This window comes from Xenopus laevis, chromosome 3L (genome assembly GCF_017654675.1).
Source record: "Xenopus laevis strain J_2021 chromosome 3L, Xenopus_laevis_v10.1, whole genome shotgun sequence".
In the NCBI taxonomy this organism is placed as follows: Eukaryota; Metazoa; Chordata; class Amphibia; order Anura; family Pipidae; genus Xenopus; species Xenopus laevis.
Genome location: NC_054375.1, coordinates 105477453 through 105495299, shown reverse-complemented (window position 1 = coordinate 105495299; position 17847 = coordinate 105477453). Strand labels below are relative to the sequence as shown.

Genomic DNA, 17847 nt, shown 5'->3' with positions numbered 1-17847 from the left:
TGCCTGAATACGGCCGTATCTCAGTTCAGATAGACCCAAAACAGTTATCCAGTCTCTTATCAACTCCCGCCTTGACTACTGCAACCTACTCCTTGCAGGTATTCCTACAAGTCGCCTTTCACATCTCCAGTGTGTTCTAAATGCTGCTGCTAGACTTGTTCATCTATCTCACCGCAAAACATCAGCTCCTTCACTATGTATATGCCTTCACTGGCTCCCAATCTCCTTTAGAATCAAATTCAAATTGCTAACACTCACATTATGCTCTCTGGAACTTTCTGCCTCGAGCAGTCAAACTCTCTCCTTCCTTCCAAACACTCCTAAAGACCAACCTGTTTAGGGAAGCTTATTCAATGTATCTTAATTAATCAGTCATATTATGAATCACAAATTTGTTTCTAAAATTCCTATGTCTCAAATGTACCCTAACCTAGAGTCCTGCAGCGGGTTGGGTACAACCTGTGGTACCCTGTGGGTTGCGGGTAGAAATTCTGGGTGCAGCTAAAGACGCGGGTCGGCGGTTCTGCGGGTTGGGCCACGAGTCTTCCCAATAGCGATTTTTACTCCTTTTTTTCTGATCGTGGCTACTTCCGATGATGTCACTTCCTGTTTTACTCCTTTTTTCCCTGATCATGCCTACTTCCGGTTTACAATGACAGCACTCCCTGATTCTTGATGGTCAGCGGGTCGCGAATAAGGTACTTGCGGGTCGGGTAGCCAGTCCAAGCAGGTAAGAATGCGGGTTGCTGATTGCATGTACGGGTTCCAAAAAATGGGCCCGCGCAGGACTCTACCCTAACCCTTTAGTTTGTAAACTCTTGAGACTAGGGCCCTCTCATTATATTGTATCTGTAAACCCTTGTTTGTTACTTACTATTTGTTCCCTGTTCGTTATCTAATGTAAAGCACTGCGTAACTTGTTGGTGCTATATAAATAGATGATGAAAACAGAGAAGAAAAACAAAACTTTTAACAAAAATTATTCCCAACATTTTAGAAATTGAGTAAAGCTCCATGTAATTTGTCCCCCTGTCCTCAGCTCTGCATTGATCTCTTCAATCTCCATCTATCCTGCTTTCAGTGGCAGTATATTTATTAGCATATTCATGGAGATCAGAAGCATATTGTTGGGGTAAAAGCCCTGTTTTCTGCCTAACTCTAGAATACCAATATGTAAAAAGATTACTTAGCATTTTTATAAATAAGTAAAAACAATAAAAGTGTATTTTATATCTCAAGGTAGCTCACTGCCAACATAAAATAGGGGACAAAAACAACTTTTTACATCATATTTGCATTATTTTGCTAGTTATCTGAAACACACAATCTTTAGAACAAGGCACAGGCTCAGCTGAGAGTCATCTGATGACAGACTGACTGGTTTAAAATATTGTGCTAGTGATAAAATCCAGAAACAGCGTGTTTAAAGAACAAATTCACAGAAGTAGAGGTTTGTAATTATGTCGGGAAATTCAACCTCCATTTTTATTTTGTTTCAATATCACCACTTTTGTGAATTCCCCCCCACAGACTGTCTGCACTGATGGTTTGGAGTGGTATTGGCATTTCCTCCACTGGAGTTTTTCCACCAGCAGCGAGAGACAATGCTAATTGTGACATCACCCTATGACCTGTAACTGGGAAAACATATCTCTATATTCAGTTCAAGTATCTCATTAAAAGCAAGCCCCTAACATGCTGGAGTCAGGTAACACCACACAGTTACATGAAGTGGGATGAGTATTTCAGTCACAGAACCTATCACATCTAAAACCTATCAAGTTACTGGATCTTAACCGAGATAAGCCTGGCAAACAATACATTCCCTGTGTGTTTAAAAAAAAAAAGACCAGTGCATGTGCAGCATCAGAACCTGAGTTAGGCCAAACTCTATATGCACAGTTGATTTGTTCACTGAACCTTCTTTTAAAGGAGAACTAAAGCTGGCCGCAGACGTTGATTCGTACGATCGGACTTTCCCATCTCCCGACCTGCCACTAACCATAAAGATCAAAGTCTTACCATTCAGAAGTAGTAAGAACAGATCAGCTGATGTTCTGTCCCTGACAACAATCGTACGATATAAGTAATTCTGTGTCAGCACACAACTCCTCCACTTATTTCAGGTGCACGTTCAGAGGTGGCCACCACACACCATAGATACTTCAATATAGAACACGAACAGCACCTTCTTGATATAATAAAAAGGCCTTTATTCAAACATGGCACAGACCAATCTTAGCAACGTTTCGAGCCGTCTCTGGCTCTTTATCAATATGATAAAGAGCCAGAGACGGCTCGAAACGTTGCTAAGATTGGTCTGTGCCATGTTTGAATAAAGGCCTTTTTATTATATCAAGAAGGTGCTGTTCGTGTTCTATATTGAACAATCGTACGATAGACAAAGCTAGTGACAGTCTCCCCTGAAAATCGTACGATCGGCAATACAGGCATAGATATTAACCACAGCCGACAGAAATGTTCTAACCTGTCCGATCAACCAAACGACCAATCTCCGCCAGACTAAAAATGTCGGGACTCTCCACACACGGTCCGAATATTGTACGAATCCTCGATTCGTACGATGAGATCTTTGCGTCTATGGCCAGCTTAAACCCCTCGTACCAAAAAATCCCCCCTTAACTGCCTGCCATTGCCCCCCCCCACACTGTGCATTAGTAGAAAAAAACCATAAAAAAAATCTGACCCTAAAATATAGAGCAGTGCAGAGGAGCTCCAGGGCACCATCTTCCACCACTTTGTATTCTTTTGGGACTCAACATCTACATGAACCCTGCGGGAGCTCATATCGGCATTGAGTCCCGAAAGAATACAGAAAGGTGGAAAATGAGGCCCTGGAGCTCCGCTGAGCTTCTCTGCATTTTAGGGTCCGATTTTTTTTTTTACTAATGCACAGTGCGTATAGGGAGAGGTCGGGGGGGGGGGCAATCCAGGCAGTTAAGGGGGGGGGAGGGTCTTTTTGGTACGGGGGTTTAGTTTTCCTTTAAAGTGGACCTCTCATCCAGACACAAAAATCTGTCCTTTTCAAGTTAAACGTGAAGTCCTAATTCTTTTTTTTATTAAAGCATATATTTTTTTATTATAGCATTATAGCTGTTGTAAGTTCATTTAAAAATTTCAGCTATCAAATATGGTCTACCCCTCCTCTATGCCATAGGCACAGCTGGGGAAGATGCGCTTAATTATACTATTTAGAAATTAATAATCATTTCAACACCACTGCTACTACACGTGGGTAACGCTCTGATGGATCTCATTTTATATTATTTGGACAATAATTCTTACTTGCAGGTGGTTGCTTTGCTCCACTAATCTCCCGAACAAATATTAGCTCATCGTCATCATCATCTTCATCATCTTCAACTTCTTTTATTCTACGTTGCCATGGTTCTAGATCTTCCTCCTCACACTCCATTAACAATTCAGCCATTTTAAGCTATGGTAACATCAAATTAAAAGAGAAAGTTAACAGGGAAATTCTCAACCAAATCACTACATAACTAAACGTCATTCAAAATCACGATAGCAGAAAAACAAAAGCTAGAAACATTTATGTAAAAATGAAAAAAAAAAACATTTCAACCGCACAATTTTATCCAGAATGAAACCATACACATAAGAAAGTTACCAACTGACAGACTACTTAGTAACACACCAATGAAACATGCATCCAAATTCCATACAACTCCGTAGGGGTCAAAGGGGTGGTTCACCTTGTACAGGTATGGGACCTGTTATGCAGAATGCTCGGAACCTGGGTAATGGATCTTTCTGCAATTTGGATCTACATACCTTAAGTCTACTAAAATATAATTTAAACATTAAATAAACCCAATAGGATTGTTTTGCTTCCAATAACGATTAAATATATGTTAATTTGGATCAAGTACAACGTACTATTTTAATGTATTATTACAGAGAAAAGGAAATGATTTTAAAATATTTTGATTATATGGATAAAATGAAGTCTATGGGAGACAGCCTTCCCGTAATTTGGAGCTTTCTGGATAACAGATGCCATACCTGTAGTATATTATAGACAAACCAATTCTAAGCAACTTTTCAATTGGTCTTCATTTTTTGTTTATAGCTTTTTAATTATTTGCCTTTTTCTTCTGACTCTTTCCAGCGGACCCAATCTAAAAAAAAATGCTCTGCAAATACCCCACATTTATTGTTATTGCTAATTTTTATTGTTCAGCATTGAATTAACTATTAGTATGATGTAGTGAGTGAGAATTTGAAATTGGTTTTTCATTTTTTATTATTTGTGGTTTTGAGTTATAGATAGTCTGCCCCCCCCCCCCCATTTGAAAGCTGGAGTTGGAAGAAGAAGGCAAATAATTCAAAAACTATAAAAAGAAAAAATGTAAAGTTGCTTAGAATTAGCCATTATATAACATACTTAAAGTTAAGGGGAATTAAAGTCTAAAATAGAATAATGCTAGAAATGCTGTATTTTGTATACTAAACACAAACATGAACTTATTGCACCAGATGCCTAAAAAACAAATGATTTATGTTGGCCGCAGGGGGCTGTCATCTTGCAACTTTGTTAAACATCTTAACAAGACCAAGACTATGCACATGCTCAGTGTGGTCTGGGCTTCAGTTGGGAAGTTAAGCTTAGGGATCGTAATAAATTATCAAAACAGCACAAATTAAATAATATCTGCCATAGAAGCCAATACAGCAAGACTGATTAATAATCAGAATATGCAGACTGCACTGGGTCTGTGGATACAAATCTCTACACAGTTGCCGGCTGCTTTACAGGGAAACAAATCTGCTGATGGTCAGGGAAGTTAGGTGCCTGCCGTTTGAAAGTATGATTGTTTCCCTGCAGAGCAGTTAGGGACCGTCGAAAGTTTCCTATCTGCAGCAGTCAGAGCAAGTAAAACAAAGGGGGAATTTCACTGCATACAGTCAGGTTTATTATAAAAACTGTACACATTTTTTTAATTAAAGTATATTGGTTTTTTTTTGTTAAAGAAAGTAAAAATGGGATTTAATTGTTTTGCCTTTACATCCCCTATAAAGGTGGACCACCCCTTTAATAGTGATTTTATTTTCTGTTTGACTGCACTGATCACTTTGGGCTATGGCAGACAAGGTGTATTCTGTGCTGAACTCACATTATTTCTCAAATAGCAGCCAAAGATGACAGTGTTTCGATATAGCCTATATTGCTTCAGAACACCACCATATACTTTACTATAAAGGGAGCAAAATAGAACAGTTGCTATAGTAAAAGAATGAAGCTGGAGGCTAAAACATTTGTTCTACTAAATATAACTAGAACTATAGAGGGGTAGATATTATGTTTTCATGTATTAAAAGACTTGCTATGTCAATGCTAGGTGTATGTTAGACCCTCAGTAAACATTGGACCACAAAGAAAAACCACATGCCCTCAAGAAAGGGGGGGCAGTCACCCCTGCGTATAATATTGGTATAGCCCGGCTGTTCTGCATTTACTTGCATTTACTGTTGTCAGTAAGATAGATAATTCAGAAAGGAGGGAGTGAGCTACAGTGACTGCATGTTCTTTCCCCCAACACAGCCTTTTGTACTGCTCGTTTTGTCACATAAGGTTTAGTCCCAGCAAAGCCGCGTGAGGATTGGATAGGCTGCGGGGAAGTCCAAACTTCACTTCCGAAGTCTGCACTTTATTGACAGCAGAGGGGGTGGCTAGTCAATGTAAGCGCCCAACAGTACCGCTTTTCGCTACTTACCCGTCCCACAAAGCTGTTAATTGCAAGCTCCCTGCCTGCTGCGTTACATAAAATCTCGACGCCACAAGTCTCATCACGCGAGACTTCGGCGTCACGACTACACGTAAGCGCAGTGACGCGTTACGTAGGAGTGATGAGCAGAGGCGGAGTAACCCATTGTTAAAAAAAAAATATGAAGTTGCTACTAATCAGTGCTTTTGCTTTAACAATCATTTACAACAAACAAGGATTATAGAATAAAAAGGTATTAGAGGTCCCCTTGCTCAGAGTTTACAGTCTAAGGGATAACCCAACCTAAAAATGAATGAGGAGAAAAGGCAATGTTTACTTTCTCCATTCTCATAGGTTATAGAAACTTTTCCTCCACAAAACTGTGAAAGAATATTTTTCACCTAATGACGACATTTTACTGTTATTTAGGCCTGAAGCTTACCAATGGAAATTTTATAAACAAAGGCTTGTGCAGTATATAAATAACGAAGAAAAATGGAAATTTGTTTGTGGCAGTGTAAGTCTTCCCATCACCCAGACATGAAACTTACATTCTCTGATTACTCCCTCCTCAAGGTTTATAGTTTATAAAACACAAATATTATAAGACACCTCATAAAGGCGACAAGTAATTAGTGTCAGCAAACAACAAAGTGTAGGTAGATAATGTGAAAGCACTGGAAGAGAGGAGGAGGTAGTGGAAGTGTAACCATCATTTTGAGGCTCTGTGTGTGCAGCCACCCTCCTATTGATGCTACAGACACAACCAAAAACCAGCACATTACCTGTCGCAAGGCTCATGCACAAAGTCCCTAATAAAGGTTTTTTGGTCCAGTACTTTGTTAAGCCATTTTCTATAAATAACTATGGACTGGTTGCTTAAGTGCATTCAGTTAATCCTATTATCCACACATTGCTTCTCCGGAGTCTATTTTTCACATCATCTGACATTTCTATGGCCAATTTAAGTTGATGTTTAATCCATTAAAGGAGAAGGAAAGTCGTCTTGCAATTGGGGGTGCCAAATGTTAGGCACCCCCAAGTGATTGCAGTTACTTAGCTGAAACCCCAGTTTTCTGCCAATAGGTGCTCCTATTGGCAGAAAACTGCACCGGCCCGGGGTTATTTTAGTGAGCACCACGGTGCGATCCTCCTCCGGCTTCTTCTTTCTTCAAATTTCCCGGGGCAGATGCATGCGCAGTAGATCGAAATAGACGACTTTTTAGTTAAAGTTCGGCCTATCGCTCTACTGCGCAAGAAAGAGGCAGACAGAAGAGGATCGCTCCGTGGTGCTCAGTGGAATAACCACGGGCTGGTGCAGTTTTCTGCTAATAGGAGCACCGGCCTGGGGTTTCAGGTAAGTAACTGCAATCACATGGGGGGTGCCTAACATTTGGCACCCCAAGTGCAAGACGACCTTCCTTCTCCTTTAATACATCATTTTGCAAAAGGGTTACTGAGTTGTCTAGTGAGGAGACTCTATTTTCTAGTGCAGCAGTGTTGTTTGAATTTTCTGCATGTCATGATGTATCAATGACAGATCAATTTCAAGTTGCTCTGTTGTGGTGGTGCAACTTTCTATTATGGCCCAGTCCCCACCAGAGGAGGAGAGCAGGTCCAGTGAAATCTACATGGGGAACTGACCCTGGCCACGTGGTGTAAGTTACACAAATTGTATAAATTATGTAAAAAGTTATGGCAAAATATACTCAATTTACGTAATTTCCACAAAAACTGTCCTGCCTTACCTAGAAACTTACTTAACTTACATATCAAGCAATGACAAAGAGAAGTTTTGACAGGGTCAGCAGGCGCAAACGGGCATTTCTGCTTTGAGGCAAGGTGAGAAGCTTAGCTCAGGTGGCAGTTCCCCACAAGTTACCAGGGGCAGTAAAAGCCACTCCTGGTAATTTTTAAGAGCAGGCTTTCTAGTTATTACACCAGAAATTCAGCTTTTCTAGAGCAGAGAATGCAATTTACTAACTTGAATTCTTTTTGAATTTTTTTATTAAAGGGGTTGTTTACTTTAAGTTAACATTTAGTATGTTATAGAATGGCCACTTGTAAGCAACATTTCAATTGGTCTTCATTATTTATTTTCTATAATATTTTAATTCAGATGGGGTTGAACCCCAATGTCGGACTTCATTCGAGGGTTGTAAATGAGTGTAGCATGTGATGAATGGGCAGGGTTAGGCAAAATTGTAGTATGTTTGGAAGAGTACTTTTTTTTAAATTTGTGGCCTATTTTACTAGTTTGGCAGGGCTACCCAGTGTGCCCAGGTATCCCATGTGATAATAATTGGGTAGTATGGAGCCCCATAAATACTGATGACAGACTTGAAAAGTACACTGTAATGTTATTCACAGGTACACTGCATGCTACACCCACTATCCCAAAACACTGCAATGCAGCAGCTAATGCAGATAAATCTTACTGCAACAGCTTCACTACTGTAGTTAAAGCTAATCTGCAAGAGCAGACAATTCTGCCACAATAAAACTGCACTGCAACAGAAGACCCCTATAGAAATAGAGTAATGCAATAACTGTGACTGCAGTAGCTAATATCTGGACCACAGAAACAATGAGAGCTGTTACAAAAGAAAAGCAAAGAACAACAGCCCACAAATTATACTCACTCACTAAGCAACTAGTAGCATTCTTGTAGAATTATAGGACTCAACATAAAGGGCTTCTTTAATACTTACAGTTTGAATGCGAGTGGCAGAAACAGTTAGAGCAACATAACATGCTGTAAATCTAAATACACTAAAAGACAGAAGCTACATATAATACAACAATATTGAAAAACTGCAGAAATATTATGATCTCCAGAAATATATTGTAATTGCAGTATAGACCCAGTGTAGAAAATATACAGTATAAATATGATGAATATGCAGATATATAATATAATGATATGTAGACATGCACTAGCATCCGCTTCTCTCACATCGCAATACTTCGACAGGCGTAGATTCGCCAGGACAACGCTAATTCACTAAAATCCAAAGTTGCATCCAGGTCGCCAAACACTGGTGAAGTAGCGCTAGTGTTAATGCTGCAAGCGAATAGAAGTTGCGCTAGCACATTGCCTAATTTGCATACGGCGGGAAGTTAAAGTTGAATGGACGTATATGTTGGAGCCAATACATTACACTACACAAGCCCGGGAAAACTTAATAAAATAAAATAGAGTTGTTATATTGTACTACACATGATCCCAGTATATAGTTTATGTGCCATATGTTAGGAAATGTAGGTGGAAGCCGCGTACCCCAGAAAAAATTTACGATCTTTTGCAGCCTGCTATCACCCTGAAAAATGAAAAGTCGCCAGTGTTTTTTGAGACTTAGAAAATTTTTCAACTATTTTTTGAGGAACTCCTGTCTACTCTATTGCACTTTGCCTGGTCTGAGGTGGCGAAGGCATGTCTGGAGCAAGAGGTAACATTCAGTAAAATCCGCATCTTAGTGAATTTGCGTAGTTACGTCCATTTGCCAGACAGCAATTTCGCCAGGCGTAAGGGAGCGAATTACCGATAGAGTCTATCTCCTTCGCTAGGGAAGTTACACCTGCACCCGTTAGTAAATTAACGAAGTAACGAAATGACGTCATGCTGGCGAATTTTCGCTAATGTTAGTCACTTAGCCCTTTAGTGAATCTGCCCCCAAGACAGATGAACCAGATATAGAAGATAATCCGTTTTTTTACAATATACAACTTAAATGCCTGCACCGTCAAAATTCTAAAAAGACGCATTAAAAAACATGAGCTCGCAAATTTCTACCCCGGTGTTCAAAATTGAATGTTAGCTAATCTTACCATTTACTTCAATAGGTAGCTTCAGATATAGGGGCAAATTCACTAAGCGCCAAAAATACGCTATCGACGCCTTCGCCGCACTTCGCCAGACGAATTTTGCCAGGGCGCCGCTAATTCACTAAAATCCGAAGTTGCGCTCAGGGAGGCGAAAGGTATCGAAGTTGCGCTAGCGTTAATTCGTCAAGCAAAGCGAAGCCTAATTTGCATACGGCGCCAAGTTAAAGTACAATGGACGTATATGTAGCAGTAAATACATTACACTACACAAGCCTGGGAAAGCTTTATATAATAAAATAGAGTTGTTATTTTGCCCTATACATGTGCCCACTGTATAGTTTAGGTGCCATATGTTAGGAAATGTAGGGGGGGAGGAGGGTACCACAAAAAAACTGGCCCGGCGGGAAACTGGGAAAAAACCCGGTGGGCCCCGATACTCTTGGGACCCCACCGGGCCAGGCTCCCTCTCCCCAAATTGGGATTTCACTGAAAAAAAAATTTCAGCACTACGACTCCTGCTCATTCGCTGAGCGCACCTTCATGCGTGCATGCCAAGCGCTCCTACAAGTGTGCGCGTAGAGCGCCACGTCACAGTAGGGGGCGGGCAGGGAGGTCAGAGGGGGGCCCTGGATAGTGGTCCCAGTGGGCCCCCCAGTCTGACCCTGGACGCCAGCGTTTTTTGGGCTTAGAAAAAATTTCAACTTTTTTTGAAGCAAGCCCTCTTCTCTATTGCACTTCGCCTGGTCTGAGGTGGCGAAGGCAAGTCTGGCGCAAGAGGTAACGTTCAGTAAAATGCGCAAGTTAGTGAATTATCTTAATTACGTCCCTTCGCCATAGCGCAACTTCACCTGGCATAAGGGTGCGAAGTAGCACTAGAGTAGGTCCACTTCGCTGGCGAATTTGCGCTAGTGTTAGCCGATTCTCGCTTTAGTGAATTTGCCCCACAGAGCGGTATTAAATAACACCATTATTGTAGGCATGAATGGTGGAAAAAATGTACACCTTTACAAATACAGTACATTATTTAGCTATTTGTAATGATTTGTTTTCATGGCATGATGATGGTTTTAATCCAAGCATAAGGAAACCATGAAGCTTTATAAATATGCATTGACACCATATTTTTTCCTTAATGTTGTTAAACTGTAAAATATTCATCCAAAGTCGTTATATCCGTGAATGACTCAAGTCTAATATAAAAATACATATCAATTCTGAAATTGGCAGAAAAATGCAAGGCCAGAAAAATGTGTCCCAAATGTTCTGCTTTGTGTCTCCTCCTGAAACAAATACAATATGGTTAGCAATCTGTTTAGCATATAAAGTGCATTTACTCATTAAAATGACTTCCTATTCTAAAATCAGATCAGTGCATTATTTTAAATACTTACATTTAACTCCGACATCCAAAGGAAAAGGATGCAGGAAATTGGTAAAATATGTAAACGTATACAGTTGGTATCTCATTTTATAAATTGTGTGCTTAGAATACTTCATTTTTATCCACAACATAAAATAGCCATTTTACTTCTTCTACCATAATCCTGTTAATGCATTTATAATGGATTTTAAAAATAATATGTATTGTGTATTTGTGTATAATTATATGTAAATAACATCAACACAATATTACACGCATTACAGGATTATTACTCGAAAAAGGTATGTTGTATTTTCAAAATATATTTGATCAGAATTCCAGCTGCATGCAGACTTAGTCATATCAGTTTTATGTCATATCAGGCTCTCTATACTAAGAGGGTGCCACATACCAGACATGAGTTATTTGTGAAAATAGTATAAAGATATAAGTGCCAGCTGTAGGAATTTCACTATATATTTAAAGGAAAACTAAAAAAAGTTGTGTAAAAATTCTATATATATTATATGCTAAACTTTCTGTACCAAGCCAGAGGTTCTGCAACCCTATAATCCATCCCTTCCAAGGAAATGACAACAGCTCCCGATCTTGGCTCTTATTTGGTCATCTTTTAAGAGCCAGTGACTGCACATATCTAGTGTACTCTGGCTCTGCTGTAGAGAAACTAAGCTTTTGGAAAATCATCAAAACATTGGCAGAAAATGAGGTTACATCCATCATAGGAAGCTCCAGGGATGATTATAAATCAATTCTGATACAGAGCACACTGGTTTATATGCAGTTGGTGGTGCAGTGACATTGAAATTCTAGCACAATTGCATTATGGGAGAAAACTATGGTGGGTTGTTCTTAGTCCCATTCAGGCCCAGACACAGAAATAAAGAATATAACATGTGATTTACCAATGCATGCACCCTCAATTACAATTGAGTTAAAATACATGGATTGTGTCCAAATATTGCAGTAGTATTGGGGGGGTGCAACCAAGTGGTTTCTCTGAGAGTAGCAGAGGAATTGGCCAGGAATGTATGGAGTCACAAGAAGAGATGTAGTGAGGTGCAGAGGAATGAAGAGCTTTGAAGGTTATGAGAAGAAAAGTTATTCTGTTTTATGGTAAGCCATGATTAGAATTTCAGCAGGGGAGGGACCTGTACCCTTTTGAATGAGAGGATGAGAATTCTAGCAATAGTATGACTGTAGTGGAGAGAGATGTGAGTTAGGGAGGCCAGTTATTAGCAAGTTGAAGTAGTCTAGTCGGGATAGGATGAGAGCATGCATGAGTTTAGTTGCTACTTAGTCCTCTCTCAATCTCTTCAAGAAAAAACTAAAAGCCTACCTTTTGGTGCACTAAAACATTAGCCTAGTCCTGTGTCTACTGCTTATGCTTGACCTTGTGCACTTTTTCATCTCCAATTTGTGCCTGTATGTTAGCCTCTCATCCACTTAGACTGTAAGCTCTACGGGGCAGGGACCTCCTTCCCACTGCATCTCTTACCACATAACACTTAAGCTCCTTGTCTTGATATGATGCTGTATATATTTATTATGTATTATGTCTTCCCTGTGTATACTTTTATATATATTGTACTTTTATGCACTGTAAAGCGCTGCGGCTCCTTAACAGCACTTTACAAATAAAGTTAAACATACATACAGAGAAAGGGTGACCAGATGTGCTACTAAATGGACACGGGGGAGAATAGCTCCCGTCTCTAAGCTAAAACACTTGCGGGTATCTCTGGTATTAAAGGAACAGTAACACCAAAAAATTTAAGTGTTTTAAAGTACTGAAAATATCATGTAGTGTTGCCCTGCACTGGTAAAACTGATCTGTTTGCTTCAAAAACACTACTATAGTTCATATAAACAAGCTGCTGTGGAGAAATGGCGGAAATTGAAAAACGGCTATATGGCACAGGTTAACTAATGGATAACAGATAACACCATTAGACAGACAGAGCTTATTTGCTATCTGCTGTGTCACCTGAGCCTTTTCTCCTTTGAATTGCTGCCCCCATTGATACACAGCAGCTTATTTATTTAAACAATAGTAGTGTTTCTTAAGCAAACACGGCAGTTTTACCAGTGCAGGGCAACACTGCATTATATTTTCATTACTTTTATTTTTTGAGGTAACTGTTCCTTTAAAGGGGAAGGAAACCTAGTCGGCGCAAACCCCCCACCCCCCCTCCCGTTTGTTGCCCACCCTCCGTCCTCTCCCCTGGCCTACTCGTCCCGCAGGGCAAATGCCCCTAACTTGTTACTTACCCTTCTGCGCAGGTCCAGTCCAGGGAGTTCACAGACGACATCTTCTTCCACGCGATCTTCTTCCTGCTTTGAACGGCGTTTTGGCGCATGCGCAGTAGGATCATATCGCCAGTATGGATCTACTGCGCATGCGCCAAAAGTCACGCGCATGCGCAGTAGACCGTACCGGCGAAATGATCCTACTGCGCATGCGCCGTTCACAGCAGGAAGAAGATCGCGTGGAAGAAGATGTCGTCTGTGAACTCCCTGGACTGGACCTGCGCAGAAGGGTAAGTAACAAGTTAGGGGCATTTGCCCAGCGGGACGGGTAGGTCAGGGGGGAGGAGGGAGGGTGGGCAACAAACGGGAGGGGGGGTGGGGGGTTTGCGCCGACTAGGTTTCCTTCCCCTTTAAACTAAAGGTTTTTTCCTCTTTCCAAGATGGGGAAAGACAGAACCGAATGCTTTAACGCCACCGCAAATAACAAAGGCATCATCTGTGTCTAAGTATTTAGACAGAGTGGAACGAAACAGGCTCTCTGTTGGAGGCAAGATGGCGGCAGCTCCTGAATGCAATGTGAGCCCTAGTCAAGCAGAGGAGGCAGAGGGCACAGTTAACCACGCGCTGCAGGAGATGATTGCGCTGCTCCCCACTAAGACCGATTTACAGGAGATGGGGGAAGGGATCCAATGGACCGAAAGAGAAAACATGGCGGGAATAAAGGATTCACTACGGAGCATTGGAGCCCAAATGGAGGAACTGGATATGCAAGTATCCACTAACAGGCAAGCTATCAAAGATGGCATACAGCGTTTAACAAACATCACAAGGATTTGTATACTATAAGATGCCAGATGGAGGACCTCGATTATCGTGGACGGAGGAATAACCTGCGGGTGAGGGGTCTAACGGAGTCTGTTACACATGGAGAATTGGAGAATACTCTGAGGGATATTTTTAATTCACTTCTGCAAAGTCCGCAGGATGCGGTAATTGAATTTGATCGGGCCCACAGAGTAATAGGTAAAAACACCAGCCGGGAGGAGCCACGGGATGTTGTATGCACCTCTGCAGTTATAAGGTAAAGGAAACAATTATGACAAAAGCTCTGCGGACTAATAAATGCATGTTCCAGGGTAATAAAATAGAGATTTTTCAAGATTTATCTGGGTTGACTCTACAACAACGGATACTGTTACGACCCTTGACAACTGCCTTAAAAGAAAGGGGTATCAAGTATAGATGGAACTATCCATTTACACTGGCAGCTCAACATAATGGCCAAGTATATACCCTTAAGGAACCCGATGAGCTAGATACCTTTTGCCACGGGTTATGTATACCAGCATGGAGCTAAAGGAATGGAGACATCTGGTATATGGTGGTGAAGACCTATCAGATATGAACGCTTGCACCTGGTTAAAAGTTCAGAGGAAAAATGCTAGTAGTCCTATGGAAGCATACTAAGGGTCAAGACAAATAGACTGATGTCTACCATCATCATGTACTAAAATATTGTTCAAGGGAGTAACCCTTTTTTTTCCCATTCCTCTTGTTATGATATATCTATGCTCTTATACAATAGCCCAGTTGAACTGGTATTAATATAATCCTTGGATATAAGGATCCCTTCAACATACTGAGTCTTCTTACACATGACAATCTGCATGTTCATAGCCGGCGACAATGGGCATATGGCTGGGGTGACTCATTTGAGAGGAATTCATGCAACTGGTTAATAGTACAAAAGAAACATTACTCTAATTCCATGGTTGTATGTGGAGGGTTAAAAAGGAAGAGACTGATCGACCGCATGCATATATATGTTTCAACATAATGTCATAGGAATTTATATAATTCCATGGTTGTATGTGGAGGGTTAAAAAGGAAGAGACTGATCGACCGCATGCATGTATATGTTTCAACATAATGTCATAGGAATTTATATATATAATATATTTATCATTTTAAGTTATTGCTCTGCAGAACCGGTATTAATGCAACTTTTAGACTATCGGGAATGTGTTAATATACTGAGTACTAATGTTCAAGACAAATTGCAATTTTTGTTTTTTGTGTGTTTTTCACTAAATAATAACAATGCCCTTGGAGGGCATATATGATAAATACAGGATATGCCAATAGTTGGCACTTTCAGAGGAACACGTAACACTAATTAATTATGAGAGGGGTTTGCAAAAGGCCCGAGAAGCTCCTAAAGTAAATCTGTAAGGTGTTTTATTAGGGAATTTTTTTTTTTTAGGTGGAATACATTTTTTTTTGCTTCTCCTTTGTCACGATATATTTATGCTTTTTAGTTATAGTCCTGCTGAACTTGTATTAATATAGTCCTTGGGATATAAGGAACACTGTGGGGGAATGTATGTGACTGGTTAATAGTTCAGAGGAAACATCTCTTTAATTTCCTGGAAGTAGAGTTAGGATCAAACAGGAAGATTGATTGTATGCATTTATATGTATTAATATTTTGTCAAGGGAATTTATATACTATGTTACACTTATTCTTCTTCACTGCTGTTCTCTTCATTTTTCACTAAATAATAATACTGCCAGCTGAGGGTATAGTTGATAGATATAGAATAGGCCAACAGCTGTCACAGATAGAGGTTCTTGTAACATCAACTTAATTAATTATGTGAAGATGTACACAGGGCAGAGAAGCTCTTAAAATAAATTAGTACGATGTTTGTCAGGGATTTTTATTAGGTGGAATGTAGGGGTTCCCCCCCCAAGAAATTAATGACATTTTTTTTTGGGGTAGAGGTTTAAAATTCACAATAATGTGGTATTGAACTCATCCTAGAATACACAAGAGTTAACTTTTTCTCTCCCACTCTCCCACAAGTAATGGGTGAATAATTCAAAATAACGGCACTTAACTCACTTGAGAATACATGAGAGATCACTCCTCCACTTCTTTTTTTCTTATCTTTTTCACTATAGGTAATGGCTTAATAATTCAAAATAACGTGGCACTTAATTTTATTTTATAATCCCCCCCTTTTTTTTTTTTTGCTGTTTTGTCAGGAATCTAAAACATGTTCAGCTAAGGGGATAATTTGGGAAAACAATATGCAGAACAAGAGGAAGTGAAGGGAAATAGGAAAGGAGTGGTGCAACTCTTTAGGGATGCCGAATAATCATATAGAGACGGGAAAGCTCCTTCTCCCCTCTTGGGTGATTAGAGGAGACAGAGATAAAACGTTGTGGTCTTACCCCCGCAGACCATCAACCACAGTTGATTGATAGCCCCTTTGGGGATAAAGATTTTTTTTTTTTTAATAAACCTCTCTTTATTGATTTTTTTTTTAAAAAAGGTAGGGTGGGTACAGAAGGGAACAAAGGAAAGGGTAGTAAATAAGAAAATTTACAGCAAGTACATCAAAAAACAGAGTATTGACTTATTGAGTTTCAATACATCACATCTAGTAACCTTTATCTGATATATTGATTAGCAGACCCATTTAAGCTAACCCCTTATACCTTATCCAGTTTTTTCAACCAGTTCCCACTTTTCCAACCATGGTCTCCATGTCTGGAAATATTGTAAAAATTCAAATGTAGGTGTGGATACAAACAAGCGCAGGCGAATCTGCTGCAAACGGTGCCTTTATTATGAACACGACATGTTTCGAGCTCTTGCTCTTTATCAAGTGTATATTAGCCAAACAGTGTACAACAAGTTAAATACAAAATGCCCCACCCACCAAACCTCTGATTGGTTACAACGAACACTGCTGTGGGAATTTGTAGCCTAACAGGCTTAGGTAACACAAGTCCATAGCAAACCCATATGTTGTTTTCATAAATCTTCAGTTGCTATAAAAGAGCTGTTCATCAGATAATAGGAATAAATGACAATAACACCAAACTGTCAAAGTCTTTGACACTGTGTGTATTCTTTCTTTTTGTGCAAGCTGTAAAAATACCAATAAAAACTAATTACAACTAAACCTCTGCACTGCCTGTTATTGGCCTACAGGAGTAGACTTAAAAACAATACATTGTATACATCCTTAGACTCGTGTTACTTTTTAATTAAACGTGTAGCAAAGTTACTGCCTTATTTCAATATAACCAAACATATTACTTCAGTTATCTCAAATTTAAATGTAACAGAAATGTTACTTAAATATATCTTACCATACACGTGAATCAATGCACCTTCAAATTTAAGGCAGCTGTATCTGTTAGGGGAAGGAGAGCAAGATACATATTAATTGCTACAGAAAACAAGCCATATTCCATTGGTCATTTAAGCCTAATGGTTCCAAAGCATTGAGTTTTTTTATCCACAAAGCTTCTTTCTGTAAAAGAAATCTCTTTTTGTCACCTCCTCTAGGTAATTCCTGAACCACCTCCAAAACTAGCCATTTTAACTGTGACATGTTATGTCTGTTTTGGTTAAAATGACAAGAAACGGGGGTGTCTGTATATGTATTTGGTTTGTAATTCTTAATGTCCCCTCTATGTTCTTTAATTCTGGCTTTTATTTCTCTTATCGTTTGGCCTACATACACTTTACCGCAGGGGCATTTTAGCATATACACGACTCCAATCGTATTGCATGTAGCATAATCTTTAAGTTGGATACTGTTCCCTTTTGTAGGGTGTTGTACGACTTCC

The 17847-nt window shown here is 39.7% G+C and overlaps 1 protein-coding gene across 3 annotated transcripts in view; it reads right to left on the bottom strand.

Moving 5' to 3' along the window:
- znf280d.L (zinc finger protein 280D L homeolog) overlaps window positions 1-5896 on the bottom strand; it is a 34541-nt gene extending 28645 nt beyond the window's left edge. For all 3 annotated transcript variants that reach the window (XR_001934885.2, XM_018253042.2, XM_018253043.2), the window contains exons 1-2: window positions 5757-5896; window positions 3307-3457 (exon numbers count right to left, since the gene is read on the bottom strand). Coding sequence is in view for 2 of the 3 variants with exons in the window: in XM_018253042.2 (XP_018108531.1) it covers window positions 3307-3451 (145 nt within the window). In the remaining variant the exon portion in view is untranslated. The remainder of the gene's footprint in view (window positions 1-3306; window positions 3458-5756) is intronic.
- Between the last annotated feature and the right edge of the window lie 11951 nt (window positions 5897-17847).